Source organism: Triturus cristatus, chromosome 7 (genome assembly GCF_964204655.1).
Source record: "Triturus cristatus chromosome 7, aTriCri1.1, whole genome shotgun sequence".
Lineage (NCBI taxonomy): Eukaryota > Metazoa > Chordata > Amphibia > Caudata > Salamandridae > Triturus > Triturus cristatus.
Window position 1 is genome coordinate 1,736,501,561 of NC_140590.1, and position 23,354 is coordinate 1,736,524,914.

General features: G+C 41.7%; 1 protein-coding gene across 1 annotated transcript in view; it reads left to right on the top strand.

Annotated features, from left to right (window-relative positions):
- Positions 1 to 23,354, top strand: part of LOC146812943 (killer cell lectin-like receptor subfamily B member 1B allele C) — a 99,805-nt gene that overhangs the window by 54,737 nt on the left and 21,714 nt on the right. The window contains exon 3 of the mRNA XM_085619984.1: positions 3,177 to 3,251. Coding sequence (XP_085476110.1) covers positions 3,177 to 3,251 — 75 coding nt within the window. The remainder of the gene's footprint in view (positions 1 to 3,176; positions 3,252 to 23,354) is intronic.

Below are 23,354 nucleotides of genomic sequence, written 5' to 3' on the forward strand. Positions count from 1 at the left end.
CGTCAACCGGAGTCGGCGTCGGAGGTGGTACCGGTGTCGACGCCGGCAGAGGAGGCGTGATGAGGTCGACCGGCGTCGACGGGGGCCCAGGCCGGAGCCGCCGGCGTGCAAGGTCGCCCAGTCGAGTCCGCGGGGCCCGAAGGCGCACCAGCGGGCGTCGACGGCGGGGCCAGGCTCCTCATGGCTGAGAGGAAGGCACTGACCTCCGCCGGTGTTGCGTCAGTCCCAGGGACCGGCGGGTATGGGGACGTGCGCAGCACCTGCGGCTCCGACGGAGCCGCGGGGGTGGAACCACCCTGACCCTCGGCCGAGTCTCGCGACTGGCGAGGGGAGTCCGAAGAGTGGTGTCGCCTCTTGGACTTCTTGGATCGCTTGGACTTACCCGAAGAATTCGAGCCAGACGAGCGATGATGTCGGCTGCGGCTCCGCGACCGATCCTTGGACCTCCTCCTGGACCGGGATCGAGAGCGGCGCGGAGCCGAGTGGCGAAGCTCGAGAAGCTTGCGGGACCGCTCCCGTCTAGCTTTCGATGTCAGGGCCTTGCAATCGGAACACGACTCCGCGTCGTGGTCAAGGCCCAAACAGTAGAGGCACCGGCGGTGGTGATCGGTCAACGACATCAGTCGGTGGCAATCGTCGCAAGCCTTAAAACCAGGCATCCTACCAGCACCAGATGTCGAAGACAGGATCAAAAAGGATCAAAATAATTAGTCAAAAAAGACTAAAAGGGGTAGCTCTCCCAAATCGGCGCTTACTGGCGCGGAAAAAAGAAGAACTGACGTCAGCGCGCGAGGGCGGCGTCTAAGTACTCCGACGACGTCATTCCGGTGCACGACGCCAACGACGGACGCGGAGCCGCAGACGACGGCTAGCGACGCGCAAGGGGTATTGCTGACGAAAAATCTTCCGGATCCAGTCTGACGCCTGGGGATATTCTAAGGTGAGGAATCTAACTAACGTGTTTCTTTCAGATAACTTTGTTAAAGGGAAAGATATTTATGAGGCAGCATTAAGCCAGGGAAAGTGGCTTAGTGCTGCCTCGTAAATGTAGAGCAGGCTCCTGCGCCATGGAACGTCATAAAAGGTGACCTTCCGACGGCACAAGGGGCCTCATAAATGAGGCCCATAAAGGTGAATTGTGGTTTCCAGTGGAATGCAGATAATGCCTTTCTAGATGCCAGGGCATAGCCTCTTTTTCTCATACATAGGACCATCCTAATAATAGGCGACCTGAAACCGGCCAATTCTATGTTTGGGCACACAGTAATTTACAGTCTATGTAAACCAGTGTTCAATCCCAACTATATCAGTGCTCGCAAGCTCAAGGAATAGTGAGTCATTGAATGAACAATAGGGAAAGAAAGCTGTGGATAATCAGTAACGCGTGTGTCAGTTGCGGCCGACATGGGTCGGGGGTGGTAGGACAGCGGTACGGGGGGGTAAGGAGGTGTAAAAAAAGAAAAAAAACACTTACCTCCACGCTGTGTCTCTCCTCCGTTGTCTCTCCCGGTCGAAACGGAACAGAAAACACCCACGCTCCCCTAAGCCAATTACAACTCTGCAATGCAGTGTTGTGATTAGTCTGAGCGTCGTGGTTCGAGACTCAACCAGGGACTGGGAGCCTGGGCATGTTCTCCACCCAGGCTGTAATGCAGCCTAGGTGGAGTACATGCAAAGTGTGCATGACTGTTTTTCCACTCCTCAGACTGCTGGCCGAACAGTCATGCACACTTGCAGTGTGCACCCACACCTCCTGCTGCTTCTCCTTCATCAGAGCAGCCCCGCCCCACCCACAAAGCTGTCACAGCTGTAGAAAAAAAATGATAATAACCGTGAGGTATTATCATTTTCTTTTTCCTTTGTTTCACTGCTGCAAAGTAGTGGGGCGATGGTCCTTGCCTTGGCGGAGGAGCCGCCACTGGTGTGTTTGTGTGAGTGTGTGTGTGTGTGTGTGTGTGTGTGAATGTGTGTGTACTACACTCCACATCTTGGGAATATGGAAAACAATTGGTCTGTTTCTGAGTACTCTTGACACACCTCTCACAAGTGAAACAGGTCTCCCTGTCTAAAACAACCAAGTAGTATCTCCAGAGCCTAGAGACCTTGTGAGGTTTGATTGAGTATATGACCATACTGGGTCACTCACAACACTCCGTTTCTCAGCCCAAAGACATCCTGCCTATTCTGGGTCAAATATTACTGAACAGACTTCGCTCTGTAGGAGCAGCACTTCAGTCCTCCTGTGATTTGTTGGACTTGTATATGTCAGACTTTGGGATGAGAGTCGCACTGCACAGCTAGACCAAGCTGGACTGAGGGCACTCTAGCAATATTCAGAGCTTTATTTTATGTTAGCCTTTTATTAAAATATTTTCACATAGTGAACACAGAAATGTGTCTGCACCATGTTAGTAAGATAAATAACATCTGTTTATAGAATCAAATCCTGCTATAGATTATATGACTGTACCACAACAGTGTGTATAAGCATCTTTTGTTTTATTCTCCGGCTTTGTTTATGTTCAGCTTTGTACAGTAGCATCAACTTTACTTAGAAATCTTCAACGTTCTGGATTCCCAATGATTTCCAGTTTCTTCAGACCTGCTTCTTCGCTATCATCCGAGTTCAGATTCAAAGTGCCAGGGACATCATTCAGAATTGCTTTAGAGAAGGATGTACAGCTTTTCCTACTACCAGACCATCTAAATCAAAATCCTATTTCGAGAACTCTTCCACACTGAACTATTTCCACCATGCATGGGAAAATGATCTCACAGCTTTTCAACAACTCTTGCAGATGTCGGAGCCACTCAGTGTAGTAATCAGTATATTGTGACGTAAGAATTATCCTAGTATTGTGTTGCAATAAGGAACATTTTGGAACACAAAGGGGGACATTCTGGGGATTGAAATAAAGGAGATTGGATTTAAGTAAAAGCAACTGGTGTTGCATGTTAGAAGTGGTTTGGGTTTACAGAATCTTGCAGAAGACCAGAGCAATACATGTCTATAAAAAAAGGGGGGGGGGGGGTGTTTGTCAGGATAATAACAGCTTTGAACTGACTAGACGGTTGTTGAGTGAGCACCTCTGCTTCACATCTTCTGCTCACATCCACAGTACATGAACTCTCTAATGTTTACCTTCTTTTCTCTCTTGACTCAACTCCTGCATCAGTCTGGAAGCTGGATCATGAAAGGCAAAAACTGATAACCAGGAATGAAAGTGTTTATGATCTCAACAGAACTTCAGGTAAACCTGACATTGTTATTAATTTTGTTTATTTTATTTGGTGCTTGTAAAGGGGTTAACCACCCTATGGTGGCTTCAGAGCACTTTGGGAGGTGGTGCATATAACTGTGGGCATGAGATGGCATTAAAGTCCCAATGCTAAAACTGGGGTGCGGAATCAGTCAATGGTCCTTTGGGGCAGAGTCAGGAAAAGTTCACTGTGATATATGACGTCAGTAAGGTGGCAAAGACTTGATAGATGAAGAGGTTTGGGATATGAGTATTTGGGTAATTCCTACATTTAACCCAGTCATTTTCAAAGCCTCAGATGAAGAGGCAGCGTTCGACAGGGCTGAGCCCGGAAGTGGAAAGATTGACCCTCATGTCTCCTATACCATTAGGTCGAGTCAACAGTATGCCTGTCTCAACAGTGGACTGCACACCGTGGTAACTTGCACAATAAGATCTAAATTTGATATATACACCTCGGTACTCAAATCACAGAGTGGATTTGCCGTGTGCAGTCCAGTGAAAACATCACACACTAAAATGACTAACTAGAAAGGAACGTTTTTGGAATCAGCAGAATTATGACAATGGATTTAAGAAAACAAACGTACAAATCTGAGGGTATTGACTTCCCAGAGGGTGTCTCATAGCATTAAAATCTATTTTTAATGGAGTTTGATGTTAACCAGGACCTTTTGATTATCCCCAAAAATATGTAATATATATACTATAAACGCTGTTTCAGTGTTATTTACATTTCACTTCTCCCCACTGTGGCATAGGGCTGTGGTCCCTTTCTGTGAGTGACAGCATCTGCTGAAGCACAATGAAAGTTTAGAAGTTGCCTCTAGAAAGGATGAAGCGACTACAAAGCACTTGGCTGCATTCTGAGAGCAGAGGGGGTCGGCATTCTTATCCTGAGGCAATTGTTACATGTTCGACAGCTGAACAAATGCAAAAGCTGTCTTGAGCATGATCTATCGGTAATTACCTGGTAATTTCCCTATTCAAAACCACATTACCTATGGTTTATCGCTGTAAAGGGTGAAAAATGATGGATCTTTTGATGACCGTGTTTCACCAAATAGGAGACATTACATATATATGAAATTAAATGCAAACAATATTAGAGGCAATAATGAGAGTGGTGAGTTATTTTAAAAGGTTTTATTTTAAGTCAAAAGTTAAGGTTCTCTGACTCTTTATTCATTAGTCAAATATCAATCAGGTTACAGAATTGAAAAATAGGAAAAATAGCATTAATACAGAACATATTACAGTCTGCATATAAGCATCACATATAGGAAGGGAAATGTGGCGCAAATTGTCAGTCAACACTCTTAAAGCATTTCTAAGAAAAAGAGTAAGTCTTACAAGGTTAATCAATAATTAATAATGGCAAAAATATCCCATAAAGAGAAATAAATGCAGTTTAGCACCTAAAATCTAAATCTGTTCTGATCCTTTCAGCTCTTTCCCTCTGCCTCTGCTTCGCTGTGCTAGTCTGGGTCTCTGTCTCAAGCTGCACCATAGCCCCCACAGAATGCAGCCCCTCCCTGTCTCTGTGTCCAGCACAGAAACTGGGCGTGGCCCTCAGAAAAATGAAAAAAGAAGAGAGAGGCAAAAAGCAAGGCAAAAAGGCACTCCTCCCTCTTGTAAGCCATATTTCAAGTAAAAGTTCACGTGCTCAGTCCTCATAGGTGGTCCAATCATAACTTCAAGACACATCATCTCCCCATGAGCTGACTGGATACGTCATTAATCAGGCTTGTTCCTGTTCAAATTTCAGTCGTGTGATTTATGAAAAAAAAGTGTGTTCTTCTCTCCACGTTTAAACAGGCTACAAAAATATGCAACATTTTGAAGGTCGAAGGAAGCTGTAGGCAGGATTTTTTATCAGGGCCCTTTCCTTGAAAGTTGCTGGGGAAAGAGGAGCACATTCCAAACTAATGTTTCAGTTTAGTCCACTAAAGCAAACTAAAATCACGTGGTTTTCTACACTGTGAAACACAATTCAGCACATTTCTACTCTTGCAAAAATACATGATAACATTTTAAAAGTACAAATACATTTTCTAAATTAATGTGCATTCTATAGTGAGATTACATATGGATTAATCACATATAAGCATGGCTGTTCAACTAATTCAGCATGTTTTCACATGAAAGCACCTCCAAACTGAAGCATTATGATCAGGCCCTATGTTTTGATCTTGCTTGCGCCACAATCTGCGTGCCATTTTAAAACTCATGTCTGCAGCTGTTTGTCATATAATAATGCATACATTTTATAGGTGAAATCTAAGCTCCATCAATTCACCCTTTTGATAAATATCAAATCATTGTACCTTAAATGATTTTGAAATTTATCACACTAATTTAATTTCACATGTTACATTTGTTTAAAAAAAAAACCACATCATTAGTTGAGTCAAATATATTTTTTTCTCTACCTAAAATATTACTACTCATCTTTAGTACATAGGTGTCTAAATGAAAACCCTACTAAATTAGTATGTTGTTTATCACTGGTTATTACAAAAGCTGAGCATATAACATTGTTACCTCTATTTCTAAGGCCACACAAATTTGGTCTGTAAGCAGATCATATATGGCCAAGCTCAAATGTTGTTGTGCAGATTTCTGTAAGTAGCTTCTTGGAACAGTTTGACAGTTCTCATGTATTTGTTTCAGCAAATTTTGGCTCCGTGTCACCTGCTTGCCTTCAGGGTGGCTCAAACAGTGTGGCATCCTTTACTTTTTCCATGTATTTTGACCACTCAGGTGCTGAAAAACGTTGACAGAGCACCATCAATTCCGTGCACTTTTCCAATCCAAGCCTTTCACTTTTATTTTCACTTTTATCAGATTCAGATGTTTCAGCTATGGGTGCAACTGATTTTTCAAGGGACCACTGCAAACTTTTTGGATTCCCTTTCAGCCAGCTTTTTCCTACCTCCACTCGTAGGCCCACAGCACTAATTTCTTCTTCAGAGGCTGCATCTGACTCTTTCACCCTTTGGACACTGCTTTCATCTGAGTCACTTCCCACTTTTTGCTTTCCCAGTGCCACCTCCGTTTTTTCTAGTGCTGCTTCAAACTCTGTGTGTTCCCTTACAGCTTGACTGACCCTCTTCTGTGGACTTTTGACCACTGCTGGCATCTTTTCTTGAAGAGGGGCTGTTTTATCAGGGGGACACAGGACCATACGTGTGAGAGGCGTGCACCCAATTTGGAAGGCCACCACATTTCACAACAGTCTTTGCCAGGATCATTTGGAACAGGCCTTTCCATTTCACAGCATCTCTCAGATCAAAGTTTTGGCATCATTCATTATGTAGATCTTGTGTAGCAGCTGCAATCTGATGACAAACTGCACACTCCACATCAGTCAGACCTTCACAGAAATGGCTAGTATTTTCATCTGTTCAGCCTGTTGGCCGGGGCTAACAAATCCACAATTAAAAGACTACAAATAGCACAAAACGCTGCGGCCCGCCTGGTTCTCAGGCTTCCACGTACTTCATCAGCATCCTCGGCTCTAAACACCCTGCATTGGCTCCCTATTCATAAAAGGATTCTCTTCAAGATGCTTCTGTTCACCTTTAAAGCCACTCGCCGGACAGGCTCCAGATATCTTGCAGCTCGTTTCGCACCCTACATTACTACCAGGACCCTCAGATCCTCCTCGGCCAATTTACTAAAACCACCCCATTTCAGACTTACCACCAAAGGCGGAAAAACAGTCGCCTATCTCGGCTCTAAGGCATGGAACGTACTCCCTTCTGCCCTACGTATGCAACAATCAGAGACGTCTTTTAGGAAGGCACTCAAAACCTGGGTTTATAAATGTCCAGATGACCTCTGCTTTGCACTAATCTAATTTCGCCCTGACATTCTTCCCTTTTCAGTTTCTTCACTCCGTCCTTTTAGCGCCAGGAGGCTCCTTGCGGAGTGACAGTTTGCGCTCTATAAATGCTCTTTTACATTTACATTTACATTTTACATCTGTGTTTTTCACAAGTGCATTTGCATGTAAAAACTCAAGCAACTTTGGTGACACTGAAACACAGTCTTTTGCAAAGTGTAACTCTGTGCTGCCTTTGTGTTGCTTTATTATGCTTGAAACTCCTTGTCCAGTCTGTGGTTTTGCACTCATCATCTTTGAGACCTAATTATGATCTGATTTTAGAGAAACCGGCAATCTATACCTGGGCATCAGCTTTTGCAATAACACATTTGAGACTAACAGGATACAATAGTGTACAACTGAATTAGCATTTCTCTTTCCCAGGACAACAGTGACTCCCAATTGAGAAATTATATTGCGTGTTATGGTAAAGGCAATCAATCTCGAATTTTGGGCTGAGGTAACTGCTGACAGCCATGAAACTTTGACAACATAATATATAGGAAGCACAGCATGTGCTGCTCCTAATGTGTCATTGTTACCTTTCAAATATGGTCCATCTACAAAATGGTTGGGCTGAATCAGACGTTCACCATTAAAGTCTAACTTTGGTTTCAGGCAGAAATTCATGACATTTAAACATTTAGGTTCAGTTTGATCACAAACAATTTCATTTGCTGGCAGTAAGCTAAATACATTTGAATTTAGACATTTCTTGGTCACAATGTTTACCCAAATCAACTCCACAAAGGAAGCAACCATTACAATAATTGGAAATGCCATTATTATAAACTCACTCTTTTTATGACTGACATCTACCACAGCTACTAAATTAAGGCAGCTGGGCATTTCTGTGATGTTGGGGTCAAAGGTCATTGGGAAATACGTCACAGACCTTTGAACGCTTTCATGTTTTTGAACAGGCACTGATAGATCGCAGCCCTCCCTCTCACTGCACATCGGTGTATTTTCTTTTAAATAAACTTGCATTCCTGGTGCCGGGGCGCGACACCTTTTCTCTTTCAACTCTAGGAATGTTTTTGTGCAATTGTTGTCCAATGGAAGCGGATCAGACACATCCTTGTGTGTCAGCCTCAGTAAAGGCTTAGCCACTAGGGAAAGGTTTAGCAACCACTCTCTACAGCAGCTAACCATTCCCAAAAACTTCCTGACTTCTTTCTGAATTTGAGGTGGATTCATCTGGTAAATTATTTCCGGATGTATTACGTTACAACGCATGCTTTTACACCGCATGCCGTTACAACGCATTTTTTACACCGCAAGATCTGTTACAACGCAAGCCTTTACAACGCATGCTTTTACAACGACGTACACTAGATGGAGTGCTGACATTAGAAATGTATAATTTACTATTCTAACTCCAGTCCACGTTGCAGTAGGGAAGGTGTTTGGATAGTAAAACTACACTATTTCTAATGTTAGCACGCCATCTAGTGCATTTCGCTGTAATGGCATGCGTTGTAATGGCATGCGTTGTAACAGATTTCGCGTTGTAATAGTTTCGTTGTAATGGTAGTGCGGTGTAAAAGTTGCGTTGTAAAGGTTGTTCACCATTATTTCCACTCTCTCTGGTGACACCTTTCTACCTCCCTTTCCAATGATGTGTCCCAGCCATTCATTTTCTTTCTGACAGTACTCCTCACTAGCTTCATGCAATGGCACTGTGACATGAACTTGGCAAAAATCAATAACAGTAAGCCATTCTTCAGCACATGAAATGTGAAAAAATATACTGGCTGGATTCGGTACCACAGGACAACATGGAAAAATGATGCTATTAATCTCCTGCTCTAATCTGTTCTTTTCATTTACTTTCTGCGAACCTGTGATCAGAAAGTTACATAAACTTCCAATCAATTCCATCAAAAATCCTGTTATTGGTAAAATTCCTGCAACTGATGCTGTTCTTGAATACATGTCATCTAATTCTAATTTGAATAAGACATGATCTGCACATTTTATTAATCTGACATCCTTCTCTGTGAGCACTCTTATTTCTGTTTTTATTATTGCTTTCAAATCAGAAGGTAATTTTTCAACTGTCTTTTCTGAAAACAATGCTACAGCTGTCTCTTGTTGGGCCATTTTAAAATGTACATCCTCATCAGGAATCTGAAAATCAACATTATCTGGTGTACAGTAATCTGTGCTGTTTAATTTGCAAAACAATTGTTTTTCTGCCAGGCCTTGTTTCTGGAACTAATTCACATTTGCTCTGGACAACTTATTTAAATTAATTTGACCATTTTCCATATTTTGTGGGACCATTTGGGCTTGAAAAATTCCTGCCATTGGTACCTGTTTCTGAACTGACATTTGCATTTGCTGAGCCGGCACCTCTTGCACCTGCATTTCTCTCTGTTTTTGCACATTTCCTACTCCTGCATCATGTTTAAATTTACATTTCTTCTTCCAGTGCTCAAATCTGTCACAAAGATGGCAAAAGGACACTTTTTCCAGCAGTACAACATCCATACCTGAATTTGCACAAACCAAAACACCTTTATTTCCATCCTGTGGAACACCAAATCTTCCTTGAGCACTTTTTACCACTGCTTGTGAAACATCACCCTGTACCACAATTTTATTCTCTGCAAACAGCTTATTCTGAAAACGTTTCCGTGCAAACCTTCTCTGTACCATCATAGGTTTTTCTTCAAACTCTTTTGGCTTCATTCCCTGTTCAGCACAATAGTAACCTTCATCCTTCAGATGCCATTCTATCAGCTTTTGCTGTATGTGCACACTGATCTGATCAGAAAATATTAAACCAATAACCACCTGAGTCACAAAGAATATTATGCTAGTGGCATCTGGACATTGTCTACCACTGTGGTGCTGAAACATTAAACACACACTTTCACAAAACTCATGAACCAATTTTAGCTCCTGTTTTGTTCTTGTAATCTGTACCCAATTAACATATTTTGCTGGCACTCTGCCCTTCAGAAAAGTAATCACTGCTTCATTTTTCTCAACAAGAGAAAATGATGGTGCATTCATGCAAACATTTTTCACTGTCTCCTCACCTGGCCTTTGCACCACAACTTTAGATTCAAACCATAATTCAGTTTGCATGGCAGTGTCAAAAATCACTTCCAAATTAATACACAACTCCTTTAAAATTTCGATAAATCCATCAACTTGTGGGGACCACAGCATAAGTTTGTCTCTCAATTTCGGGAATGTATTCAGAAATTCTGCAAGTTCACTATTGTTCCGTAGCACATGAACATGCACTTCTCCCACAATTTCTCTCAATGAGCAAGCAAAAGCTTCTCCCTCATTCTGCTTATTATTTTCCTCAACTAAATCTGGTGGTTTCTTTTTCTTATCCAGTTTCCTTGCTAGGTCTGGTGGTTTCTTTTTCTTATCCAATTTCCTTGCTAGGTCTGGTGGTTTCTTTTTCTTCTCATGTTTTCTTGTGCACTTGTCTCCTAATTTCTCAAACCCATTGCATTTAAAAATATATTTCGTTTCTGCAATGTGCAATTGCATTTCTGAAGAACACATTGTCTCATTTGCCTCTTCACTCATGTGTACCCTAAAGCTTTTCTGAAATGGAAAACTTCCTGAAACATTAATTTCATATTTTTGAGCCAAATCGGTTAGTCTACCATGTGTAGTTACTGCACATGTATTTGTTTCCTTACTCAGGGAAATTAATTATTTTTCCTGACACTGGTTCACATTTTCCTGATTTAAATAGCAAGGACTGTTAATTTCTTCATGCTCAAATGTTGAATTTAAAACACTAAGCGGTTTCTCTTTTTCGGGGTCTGGGTTAATTTGTTCCCCCATGCTTTCTATCTTTTTAATTACTGCTGCTTCCTCAAAGCAGGTTTGAAAAATCCCATCTTCAAATATATTCATTTTATCCTGGGCTGTGGGTGCTGTAAACACCAGTATTTCCCCATCTTTCAATGCTTGGACTGTCTGGGGTAGTTTCTGTTCAATAATCTGTGCATTCTGAGTTTCTGAAATAAACCCTGACATATTTACTCCTTCTACAACTCTTTGAACCTTTTGAGTAGGGCCCATATTAATTTGAACAGTCATAATGTGTCTAGGCACCGTCTGTGCATCTGCAGCCTGTAGTTTTTTCACTGATTCAATCACATTTAAAGCAGTAACACATGGAGGTATCACTGTCAGTGCTGAATCAACAGGTAGTTGGTCAATCTGAAATGTCTGCACATTTCTCTCATTCTGTATTTCTCTCTGTTCAACAGAAGCAGTAGCCACTGTAGTACTTACTGGTACACTATTATCAGTATTTTCAATGGGATCCACATAAAGTGGCTGACACTCAGTTAACAATGCATCCATTATTTCATCCCCATAATCATTATTTATTTGAAGCTTTTTATCATCATTAATTCCCTTCTCCTGCATCTGGTGCTTTACCTTTTTATCCTCACTTGCTTTGTCTCTTGCTGCTTTTTCCCACATGCTTAAGGCATCAAATTGTGCAGCTCTAGATGGTGTCTTTCTTTCACATAACACTTCCCTTAATTTGTCAATAACTTGCAATTCAAAAGTACCATCTTTTGGAAACCTCAAAGGACCCTCTTTTTCAGTAATCTTGCACCATTGGTGAACCCACATACATGAATTCTGTCCCAAATTGGTAGACTTAAAATGCACAGGTGTTCCTTCAGGAGCATCACCAACAAAAAACGAAGTTTTTCACTTTACCTCCAAACAGCTTCTTTAAACCTTTAAGCAATTCAATTTCTGCAATATTTTAATGCAATTTATTTTCTCCAATCCTGCCACAATTGACAGTTTCAGTCAGTTTAACTCCTGCTACTGACCCCTTCTTTACAAACAGGGCTCACTACACACCCACAGTCTCGTCCAGTGCCAGCGTGGCCCTTTGGGACGTCAGTTTTCCTCCTGCTACTGGCACTCCCTTTACAAAATCTTACGGCAATCTTTTCCTTATGTTCTCTTTTACTCAAAATCTGTTAGTAACAACATAAAAACACCACCATTGTCTGTTTCGCTAACCAAAGTATAGTTAATAACCTTTTTCACAAGAACTCCGTCTTTCCCGAGAGCAGCGCTTACCTCTGCCCTACTACGGAATCGTTACATCCGTTGATAAAGTAGCACATCCCTCTACCTTACCCTTCTAACAAGCATTAGCTAACAGTTTCTCTAGAATTAAGACACCTGTTGGAGACCCAATGCTCCTGAGAAATAAACCAGAGTTTCACAATTAGTTTGAATGCCTTTTCATTTACGCACTTTTACGGAAAAATGTAGTACATTCACACAGAATTCTGTCTTTTCCGAGAGCAGCGCTTACCTCTGCCCTACTACAGAATTATTACACTCATTAATAAAGTAGCACTTCCCTCTACTTTATCCTTCTATCAAGCTTAGGGAACACCTATTACCTTTCCAGTGATAAGCGTAATCAGAGTGCCTTTTGGACTCCTGGTACCTAAGACCAAAATTTCACAGGTGCCCTTCGCTACCCATACACCTCTTTCATACAGAAAAGTCCCCAACAGTAACACACGACGATGTTACCAAACCAAACCCAGACAATGCGTCGTGCAACTTCAATCGTTACACGTTTTCCCTGTGTACCTACAGGGCAACAATAATTCCGTCTTTCCCGAGAGCAGCGCTTCCCTCTGCCCTACTACGGAATCATTACAAACATCTGACTTCCTATATCCCAGAAGTCTTCAAAACAACATAAAACGCGACGCGACTCAACATAAAATATTAGTACATAAATCAATAATCAATAAATCTGTCCTATGAAATTACCAATTCAATCAAAAAAATAAAAATAATAAAACATCAAGTAAAAATGAGCAAACCTTCATCCACAGTCAAAACCCTTACTATTTTTCAACACCACAAAAACATACCTGCAAGCACATTAACATTTCACAACCCTATTAATACTCACACCACTCCAGCAATCTCCTTCTTGTATCACCTTTCCAGTACTGCTTTGCCATTCTTCAGGTTCTGAGCACAGGAATCAGGACTTTATCTAACTTTGGCAATTATTTTCTAGCGCTAGGCATTAAACTATTTATGCTCCTTTGAAATGTAAAATATATAAATCATGAGCCTCAAGGTGCTCTCGGAAAATTGCCTGCTTATACAAGCCATTTAATGCCTCAGTTATTTCTTATACAATTTTTTTTTCTCAGATGTTGTAGTGCACTGTATACTAGGTGCAGCTTTAATGTGCATCATTTGGAGGGTCAACTGTATATGGCATGGTTGAGGATGCTGTGTGTGGGAAACAAGATTGCAATCACAGTTCTTTCTTTCCATTTATCCTTGCAAAATTGGTTTTGAAGGTAAATAATCTACTTCTTTTGAGTTTCAAAAGAAAGTTTATTGGGAATACAATAGGAAAATAGCATCAAGTGACAAGTGAAATAGCATCAAAAAAGACATAATATTTAACATGTACATCAATGACATCTAGGAGGATGGGTACATAAGACGGGTTCAATATTTAAAAAATAGGTATGCATGTAAATAAAACAAAACAACATTTGGATAGATTAAGGTTATAATTAAACAAATCAAGGGGGTTGAGTAACTTCCTGAATAGATGGTACTGGAGCAAAGAAGCTTTTAGCACTGTTGTCTAAATAAAGCGTAACAGGACATGGGAAAAACGAAAGTTGTGTCGAGTCTGTGGTTGTGACAGACAGAATACCGCCAGGCCAAGTACGAAAGTTTGGAGGCATCTTTCCAGTTTTTTGTTATCTGCTGAAAACCAGTGGCAATTAGCAAATCAATAATTTGTGTTTGTGATTTATTCCAGCTATTGGAAAGACTACCCAGAAAAATATTAGCAAATGTCAGGGAAGTATTAGTCTTAATAATAATGTTAATTTGGGACCAGACTGCTTCCCAGAATTGTAAAACTTGTGGGCATGAAAAAAGTAAATGATGGAGCTCTGCATGTGGTGAAAAACAAGACCAACAAGTGTCTGGGGTATCAAAATGCATTTTATGTAGAGAAGCTGGTGTTAATAGCAAATCGTTATAACTAAAAAAAGAGTGTTTGTGTGGTGCTGGCTGCTCTAGAAGATTTTCTAATTTTTGTCCAAATCTTATCCCAAAAAGAAATGAGCCATTGTATGCCTAAATCAGTTTCCCAGCAGAGTTCAACCTTAGTTTTGGTTCTTTGTAAGGGTGGGGATAGTAAGCATGTATATAGGGTGGAGGCCTTCGATGATCTGGAAATTATATTTAACCAGGCGTGGTCTAATGGTAGAGGGGTCTGAGGTAAAGAGTGAAAATGTGTATAAGACTCTAATATAGCAGAACGTAGGGCTAGGAATTTATGTGAAAATGATGTTGGTAAGTGAAAAAGGGATTGTGCTTTTGAGAAAGTAAGAAAAGTGTAATTTTCAAATAATTGATGTATCCATAAAATGCCTTTATCCCTCCAATTTCTCCAATAAATTGGTTTTCACTTAATACAAACACGTTTGTAGTGCTATATGGATGTGTTGAGAAATGTGTTTAAGTCATGTGGTTCAATATGAAGGAGTTTATTCAGGCTGCTACATGAGTATTTAATGATAGGTGTATGTCAATTTTGCGGTTTCCTTGTAAAGGATAAATATTCTTGAAAAGAAAACGGGAGAAGGAAGGAGCTCTCCAGATCAACCCAAAGAGGCCAATCAGGCGACGGGATTGACATCCACTTGGATAATTGCTTCAATAAGAATGCCCTGTGATACTTAGAAAAGTCCGGGAAGCGGACACCTCCTTCAGATTACGGACGTGACAGTTTTAATAATGACATTCTTGGCTTTTTATTCAGCCAAAGAAAAGAAATAAGAATGGAATTAACTTTATGAAACCATATTGTGGGAATAAACATGGGTATATTAGACAAAAGATAAAGAATTATAGGTGTCAGCATCATTTTAATGATGTCTAGGCGACCCCACCATGAGAGGTATAAAGGGTGCCATTTGGTCGTGAGGGAAGTAAGCTTCTCATTACATTTATTGAAATTAAGAGGAATTGATGACTTGAGGGAAGGAGTAAACCATATGCCAAGATATTTGATATGGAGGGGACTCCAAGTAAAATTAGTCAAGGAGAAATCTTCTTTAAAAGTGTATTTGGACAGAGGTAAAATTTCGCACTTATTATTTAGTTTATATCCCAAGACTAAAGAGTATGATTTAACTTCATTTAGAAAGGTCGGAATGGAAGTATGGGGTTGGGATAGGAATAAAAGAACATTGTCAGCATAAGCAGCTAATTTAACTTCTAACGACTTAGATGAGTAACCTGTAATGGATTGATTCTGTCATAAGTTAGACAAAAAAGTGTCTAATGCTAGATTAAAAAGAAAAGGATATAGAGGACAGCCTTGTCTCACTCCTCTATGTAGAGTAAAATACGGAGATGTAAGACCATTAGCAAAAATAGCGGCCTTAGGGTTTGAGTATAGCAAAGAAATCATGGAGATGATTTTTGGACCAAAACCAAACCATTTTAATGTCTGAGAAATGAAAGGCCAATATACTCTATCAAAAGCCTTCTCGGCATCGAGGGCTATGGCAGCGAGGGGCTCTGTAAGATTTGGCGGGTATTATCATTTATTGAACTGTGGTAAATATTTAAATTACCTGTACTATTTTTTATGCGGTAAAGTCTGGTAAGAATAACTCAGTCAAAATAAGAGGCAGAATCCGTGGTATTAGAGGTTCTGAAAAGGACTTTATTCCTTACAAAGGAATTATGGTTCGAACCAGGCAATCATATTCCATCACCACGAAGGTTCAGGAAGGGATCAGCAATACATTATTGACAAGTAACAATATATATATGAAAAGCATTGCATTAAGACAGATGCAGGAGGCGTAACAGCTGATAATACAGATAAGAATACACATACGTAATGAAAATAGGCGTAATAATGGGCGTATACTAGAAACGTCATTTAAAATGATGTCACAAGTGGGTGGATCCATAAGAGAATCCTGCAGTGTCAGCAGAAATATTTGGCAGAGATGCTGGAGCATTTCAGAGGCAGAAAAAGGAAAAGGCTTGATGGCAGAATTCAGGGCCTACTCGCTTGAACTGTAAAACGTGAAAAGTGTACCATATAAAGTCGGTGGCCAATCATACTTAGGAATGGAATATTCGACCCATTCATGGCGGATCTGAAAGAGTACATATTAACGTTGGACACAATTGTATTTGCGTCTTCATAGCTGGAACTGGAGGGAACATACATGTACTTGTAGCATGTACATGGAGCCGTTGGGGTCTAAGATAGGGGACACAATTGACCATAAAAATTCATATTTCCTCATTCCCTCCTTGTCCCCTACGGACCCTCATGAAATATCCATCTTCATCAATCCATCAATCTGTTCATATAGCATCATTTGTTCTTCTTTCTTCTTCCGGGATCTTGAATGAAAATTTGAAGGCGGGATACACGATGTGGCACACAGACCACAAATCGCTGGCCCACATTGTAGACACAAGCAGCAACTGAATAGTATGAGAGAACCAATACCTAGGAAGGATAGGATCCTCCATCCCCAGGCTGACAACATGCTCCAGAACCAACCGGACCAAGTCCAGGTGCCTGGATTCTGATGTATCTGGCTTACGATTTTATGAAGTCGAGTTATGGCTTTATATACTGACGGCGCGTTTTCTGGTATGAAAACACAGCAACTTGATCCGATGACCCTACAAGCTCCGCCCCTATCGGCCAGAATGACGTCAAGGACAAGACGATTTTGAAGAACAACAATCCGCATCGCAGACTGCTCCTCTGTTAAGTTGCCTAAGGCGGAAGTAGTTTCATTCACTACTGCTTCAAGGGTTCTAGTTAATCTACGTATCAGCTTACTATTAGTGACTGTACCTATGTAGGGAAAGAAACCTTTATTGAAATCTGTATATTGCTCCCATGCTGTTTCAGTGTAGTCGACAATCGGGAGATCTCTCTGCTGTCTATTGTGTACTAAATGGGTATTCCTATGATAATCAGGCGGCGCTAGGAAAACAGGTGGCAGAAGGAATGCAATGTAACAGGTACCATCCCAATCTAGGGGTAGGCGCATGTATGCGGTGTGACCACAGATGAAGTAGGAGTGACGGGAAGCTCTAAATGTAGACTTGCCTTGATCACTGAATTCTATTACAGTGGTACATTTACCCATTGGCCCATGTGTATTGAACCATTCTTTCTTACACATAATTCGCCTCTAACTGGAAATACTGACATAGCGGGCAAGATTGGTGTAACTTCGGATTCAACATTCAGGATCATGAGGTTAAGTGTAAAGTTACCTAATCCATATACTTCATTTTCTAGATCAGTTCCTGTTCTTTTGGGAAGTCCCTCCTTGTTAGGGTAGCAGACTTTAAGTAAAACTAGGTTCAGGTTTCCCCATACCCAGTTGTCTTGATAAACTACTGAGTTTGAATCTAGGGAATTAATCAAACTAAACCATGCTCCACAGGAGCCATTGTGTGTGAATGGATACGGAAAGAGGGACAGAACTCCCCTGTATTTCTGATAGGGAGGGAGTCGGCCACATATCCAACAATTTGTAGCATTGCTGGTCTGATGAGAATGATGTAACATACTAATGAATGTGTTGTTGCGCAGCGCAAATCTATAGGACAACTCATGCGGAGGTAATTCGCTAAAAGAATGTTCGGCAGTAGCATTGTAAGCACGCTTGAAAATAGGATAGTACATATGTAACAGCATACTTACAGCAATAATAAAAAGACTTAGAAAAAACATAATCAACAATGTCACTATACAGTGACTATGAAGTGATTTACAGTATGCATGTTTCTTGAGCTGTTTCTGTCTATTTTCCTCTCTCATTCGGTCTAGAGGATACATGTCAAAGACTTAATTCAACCGATTCACCTTGGAGAGGACTTAAACAATCGAATTGTCTGACTTGCTAGACCTTAGTTTCAGTTTATAGTTCTCTTTTTCTGTCTTTTCAACCAAGGGAAGTTTTGAGTCAGTCGGTGAGGGAATGCAGGGCTGGACGTTTAAATCCGATGGTAGTCCATGAAATTTCTTGATATGACTCGAGTGCAACCACCCTTTGCAGCCCTCTATCTTCACGGCTGTCCTCGTGGTCAGTAAAACGAGTTTCGGTTGTTGCCAGCGAGGCTCCAACGGACTCCCTGTCGAAGTTCCTCACCAGTACCAGGTCACCTGGAACCACTTCATGAGGCTTCACCTCAGTGTTATCGGGAAAAGCTGCAGCTACCTGTGAACGACAAGATTGTAGTGCAGACATCAAGGAAGCCAGGTAATCTGTCAGCATATTACAATCAACATCAGTGATCTTACGAGGTATAGGCGTCCCCCACATATTTGGTGGCCTACCGAAGATCACCTCATACGGGGATAGCCCTGTTCGAGAATGTGCTACCATTCTCATGTAAAAGAGCGCAACCGGTAAGGCTACTATCCAGTCGACACCTTTCTCTCTACAGATTTTTGCAAGTCGTATTTTCAGGGTCTGATTATGACGTTCCACGAGACCTGCTGCCTCGGGATGTCGGACACAGTGGAATTTCCATTGATAGCCTAACAAGAGTGAAATGTGCTTCATTAACTCGGATGAGAACGGCTGGCCGTTATCTGAGTACACGATACGGGGCAAACCATACCGTGGGAAGAATTCACGAACTAATTGTTTGGCAGTAGTCGGGGCAGTGTAATCTGAGACGGGATACGCCTCTGTCCAACGGGAAAGAGCGCATACAACTACGAGGACATATTTGAATCCTCGACATCGTTCCATCTGGATATAATCCATCTGGAGGACTTCAAAAGGGTGATCGGGGGGTTGGAATCCACCCTGTTCTACAGGTACGCCTTTTCCTGGATTGAACTGACAACAAATCATGCAGGTACGTACTTTCTGTTTAGCTGCGGCTCGCAAGTGTTTATTGAACCAAATGTGTTGAATACTGTCTAGCATAGCTTTCTCTCCTAGGTGCGCTGGACTATGTATTGTGTTAATGATGACTTGAACCATTGAGTCGGGGAGAAACCATATAGATTTTCCCTTCGTCATCCATCCTTGATCCGTTTGGATCCCTCCTAATTCAGTCCATCTCTTTATTTCTTCTGGTGTGGCATGTGTCTGTATATCAATTACATCAAGGGCGGGATCCTTAACTGTCATGCAGTGTGTTGGTGTCGGAACTATTGTTTTTGTCGTGTTAGTTGTATGAGTCTGATTCTGAGCAGTTTGTTTAGCTGTTCTGTCAGCTAGGTCGTTACCCTGAGAAATAATGTCAGTCACTTTTGTATGGGCTTTACACTTCATAATCGATATTTCAGTCGGCAGATGTATTGCATCTAACAGAGCTTGAATAAGGGGACCGTGCTGGATGTGGGCACCGTGAGAAGTTAAGTAACCTCTCTCCCGCCAAAGCACGCCGAAGTCATGGACGACTCCGAATGCATAACGTGAATCTGTGTATATGTTGACTTTCTTATTTTTGGCTTGAATACAGGCTTGTGTCAGAGCGATAAGCTCTGCTGCTTGAGCTGACAAGGTATCGATACAATTTGTTTCAATAACTTCAGTGTCTGTTGTGACTGCATAAGCGGCCACTAACTCTCCTGTATTTGTTCTCATGCATGACCCATCTACATACAATGTCAGGTCTGGATCTGATAATGGAATATCCGTCAAGTCTTGTCTGGGTTTCGTCGTAATAGTAATGACTTCAATACAATCATGTGCCAATGGGTCTGTTCCATTTAATGGCAAAAGTGTGGCAGGATTTAATGTACTACAACGTCTGATTTCTATGTGTGGCTGGAACAATGTCAATTCATAACCCGTCAGTCTTGCTATAGTCAAGTGTTGTGTTTGGGTCCGGTTCAAGAGAACCTCTACTGCGTGTGGTACTTGTACTGTCAATTGATGTCCTAACACTATGGCATCGCTTTGTCTGATTGCTGAAGCTGTTGCTGCGACTGATTTCAGGCACGCAGGAAGAGCCTGAGCTACGGGATCTAAGGTGCTAGAAAAGTAAGCGCATGGCTTGTGTGATCCTGCTTGTTCCTGCGTGAGTACTGACAAAGCAGTACCTTCACGTTCTGTAACAAAGAGTGTAAAAGGCTTACTGTAACATGGTGTCGCTAAAACAGGTGCTTGGCATAAAGCTTTCTTTAAGTCTTCAAAAGCTTGTGTATGTTCTGGAGTCCAAGGGAGGACAGTCGATGTCGCTGCCTCCTGTGTTGTCAACTGAATGAGTGGTTTAGCTAAAAATGCATATTGGGGGATCCACTGCCTACAATACGAAGTGAGGCCTATGAAGGCCCGTACCTCCTTTTGTGTCTTGGGTGGTGGCATGTTTACAATTAACTGGATGCGATCAGGTGTGAGCTGTCTCCCCCATTTGGACAGCAAGTGCCCTAGGTACACAACTTGCTGGGCACAAAATTGCAGCTTTGAAGGGGACACCTTGTGCCCCTTGTCGGCTAAGAAATGTAAAACCGTCAGTGATGCTTTTTCACATTCGGGTTCGCTTCGGGCGGTGATCAGCAGATCATCGACATACTGAAGCAGTGCAGTGTTAGCTGGCATGTGGATACTGTCAAGTTCTCTTTTCAGTGCTTGGCTATAGATGCTGGGGCTTTCTGTGAATCCTTGAGGTGCGCGTGCGAATTTAAAACTTCGTCCATTTAAACTGAATCCGAACAAATATTGGCTTTCCGGGTCGATTGGGACACTGAAGAAGGCGTTCTTGAGGTCAATTACAGTAAAGAACGTTGCTTCTGAATCAATAGCTGTCAGTAATGAAGAAATATCCGGGACCACGGGGTATTGTGGTACAATGCATTTGTTTAATTCTCGCAGATCAATAACTAATCGATATACTGGAGGTGCTTTTGGATCAGTTCGTTTAAGAATCGGAATAATCGGAGAATTACATATATTGGAGTCGGTTTCTACAACCACTCCTTGTGCAATGAGCTCGTCAATGATTTGCAGTAAAGCCACTACAGCATCTGGCGGTAACTTGTATTGGCGTATTCGTGGTAGTACCACTCCTGTTTTGAGTGTGACTCGATATGGTGTAATGTGCATACAACCTACATCAGTGGGGCCTTGCGCCCATAAATGTGCAGGTAGATTCTGTAACCGGTGATCCATGTCTCTAGACACGTAGTGACCTTTAAAGTCACGCAAAAATAATCGTACTCCTTCCGGAGAACAACATATTATAGCTCCTAGAGCTTTCAATGTTTTTATACCTAACAAGTTTTCTGGACATGATTTCGTAAGCAATAGATCTGTAGTCCGTGTCAATGGACCAACTGTGAATGCAAGTGGTTGCGATACTTCGTTAATAGTGGGCTTTCCTGAAAAACCAAGGGAAATATTTTGTGAGCCTGAGAGGGGTGCCCCTGGGACTTCGCTGTGACTGATAGTGGTTCTGCTTGCCCCTGTATCGAGTAGAAACTTTCTGTCTTTCCCTAATACTTGACTCTGTACGTAAGGACCCTCTTGATCTACGGGAACCTCAATAAGGGGTAGGCCAACTTCCCTCTCTAGGCTATTTCATGTGTAGCGCTGATACTCTGGATAGTCATTTTGTGCATACTGGTACATCTGTTGTGTCGTGTTTTGTGTTGCAGCAATAGGCTGTGGCTGTTGTTGTGATTGTTGTTGTTGTTGTGGTGCAGTCTGTTGTACAGCTGGCATAGGCTGTATATTCTGAGGTACTTGTTGGATCTGATCCTGTCTAGGCGGACGTGGTCTCTCCTTCGTTATACCCGTAGAGATATTATGTTTTAGAACTGCGCAATCGTGTATATAATGACCTGGCTGTTTACAATAGTTGCATGCCCCTCTAACAGGACCCGGTGAATCATTGGACTGTGTTGTACCCTTTTTATGACCGTCAGCTGGAACTGACTGCGCAACAAGCATTTTCATTTTCGTGTCTTTCATACGTCTTTGTTCATGTTCTTGTTCTTCCCTAATTCTATTGTGATGATATTGTAACATTTGTAACATCTGTGACGGTGTGTTTCCTTGCCAGGTACTCTCGAATTTCAGTACTCTACTCTTAACTTGGGGCAGAGAATTTTCAACTAATTTTGTCACAAACAGATGTGGATACGACTCACTACTTGCTTTTATGCCACTATTAATACCAAAACATTTTTCAAATCGGGAATAGAAATCACTAGTATCTTCATCTTGTTTTTGTTTACAAGCTGAAATTGCACCCCAGTCTTCCTTTTTCGTAGTCAATAAACGTGGTAGTACCTGTACTAATAATCCTGGTAATGCTGTAGTCTTTTCCCCAAGCCCTGAACCTGCAGCTCGGACCTTTTCTTCGTTTTCTAATGCTGTCCAATCTATCTTTTGGTCTCCCACCTCCCATTCATTTTCTTTGAGTTTCTCGTAAATACCGGCAGGTAACAAGACTTTTAATATTTTCATAATGTCAGGGTATGTATACTCTCCCATGAGTAACATGTCTTTTATCTCACGGTGGAAACCTGCTGGGTCCTTGTCATGGCTAGGTACTACTTTCTTCATTTCTAATAGTTCAATTTTAGTTATGGGCGTGTACACAAACACGCGTTTAAAAGTATTGTCATCACCTCTGACTGGGTGCACTTCGCGTAAGGGATTCTGTCTGTCTATGTGATACGTTTTTCTTTCCTTGGGGGGGGAACTGAAACATGTTCTGGGCATACGAAGACAATGTACTGGTGTCGATATTCTAGAATTTCTTTAATTAAGTCAGTACCTGAACCTCTCCATTTGTTCGTGAGTAATTCTATCAGTATGTCAGGTAGGGGACCAGGATCGGAGTGTTGGCTTCTATATAATATAAGGAGGTGTTGTATCATGTATATACCAGCTAAACGCTGTTCGTCTGGGGTGAGATTCAAAAACGTGTGTGCTAGCGCATCATCACTGTAATTTTCAAAACTGTCCGCCCATTGTACTGCTGACCTGGCTAATTCTTGTTCATCCATAGAATCGAGCATATGATACCCCCTTCGGTCTCGAAGTAATTTATCAGCAGCCTGGAATAAGTGTTCAGGGGACTTCGTATTTAGCATAGGGGCTTGAAAATGTCTGTTACATTCTGGACGTATCGGACGTATCGGATCAGTAAAGTATCTG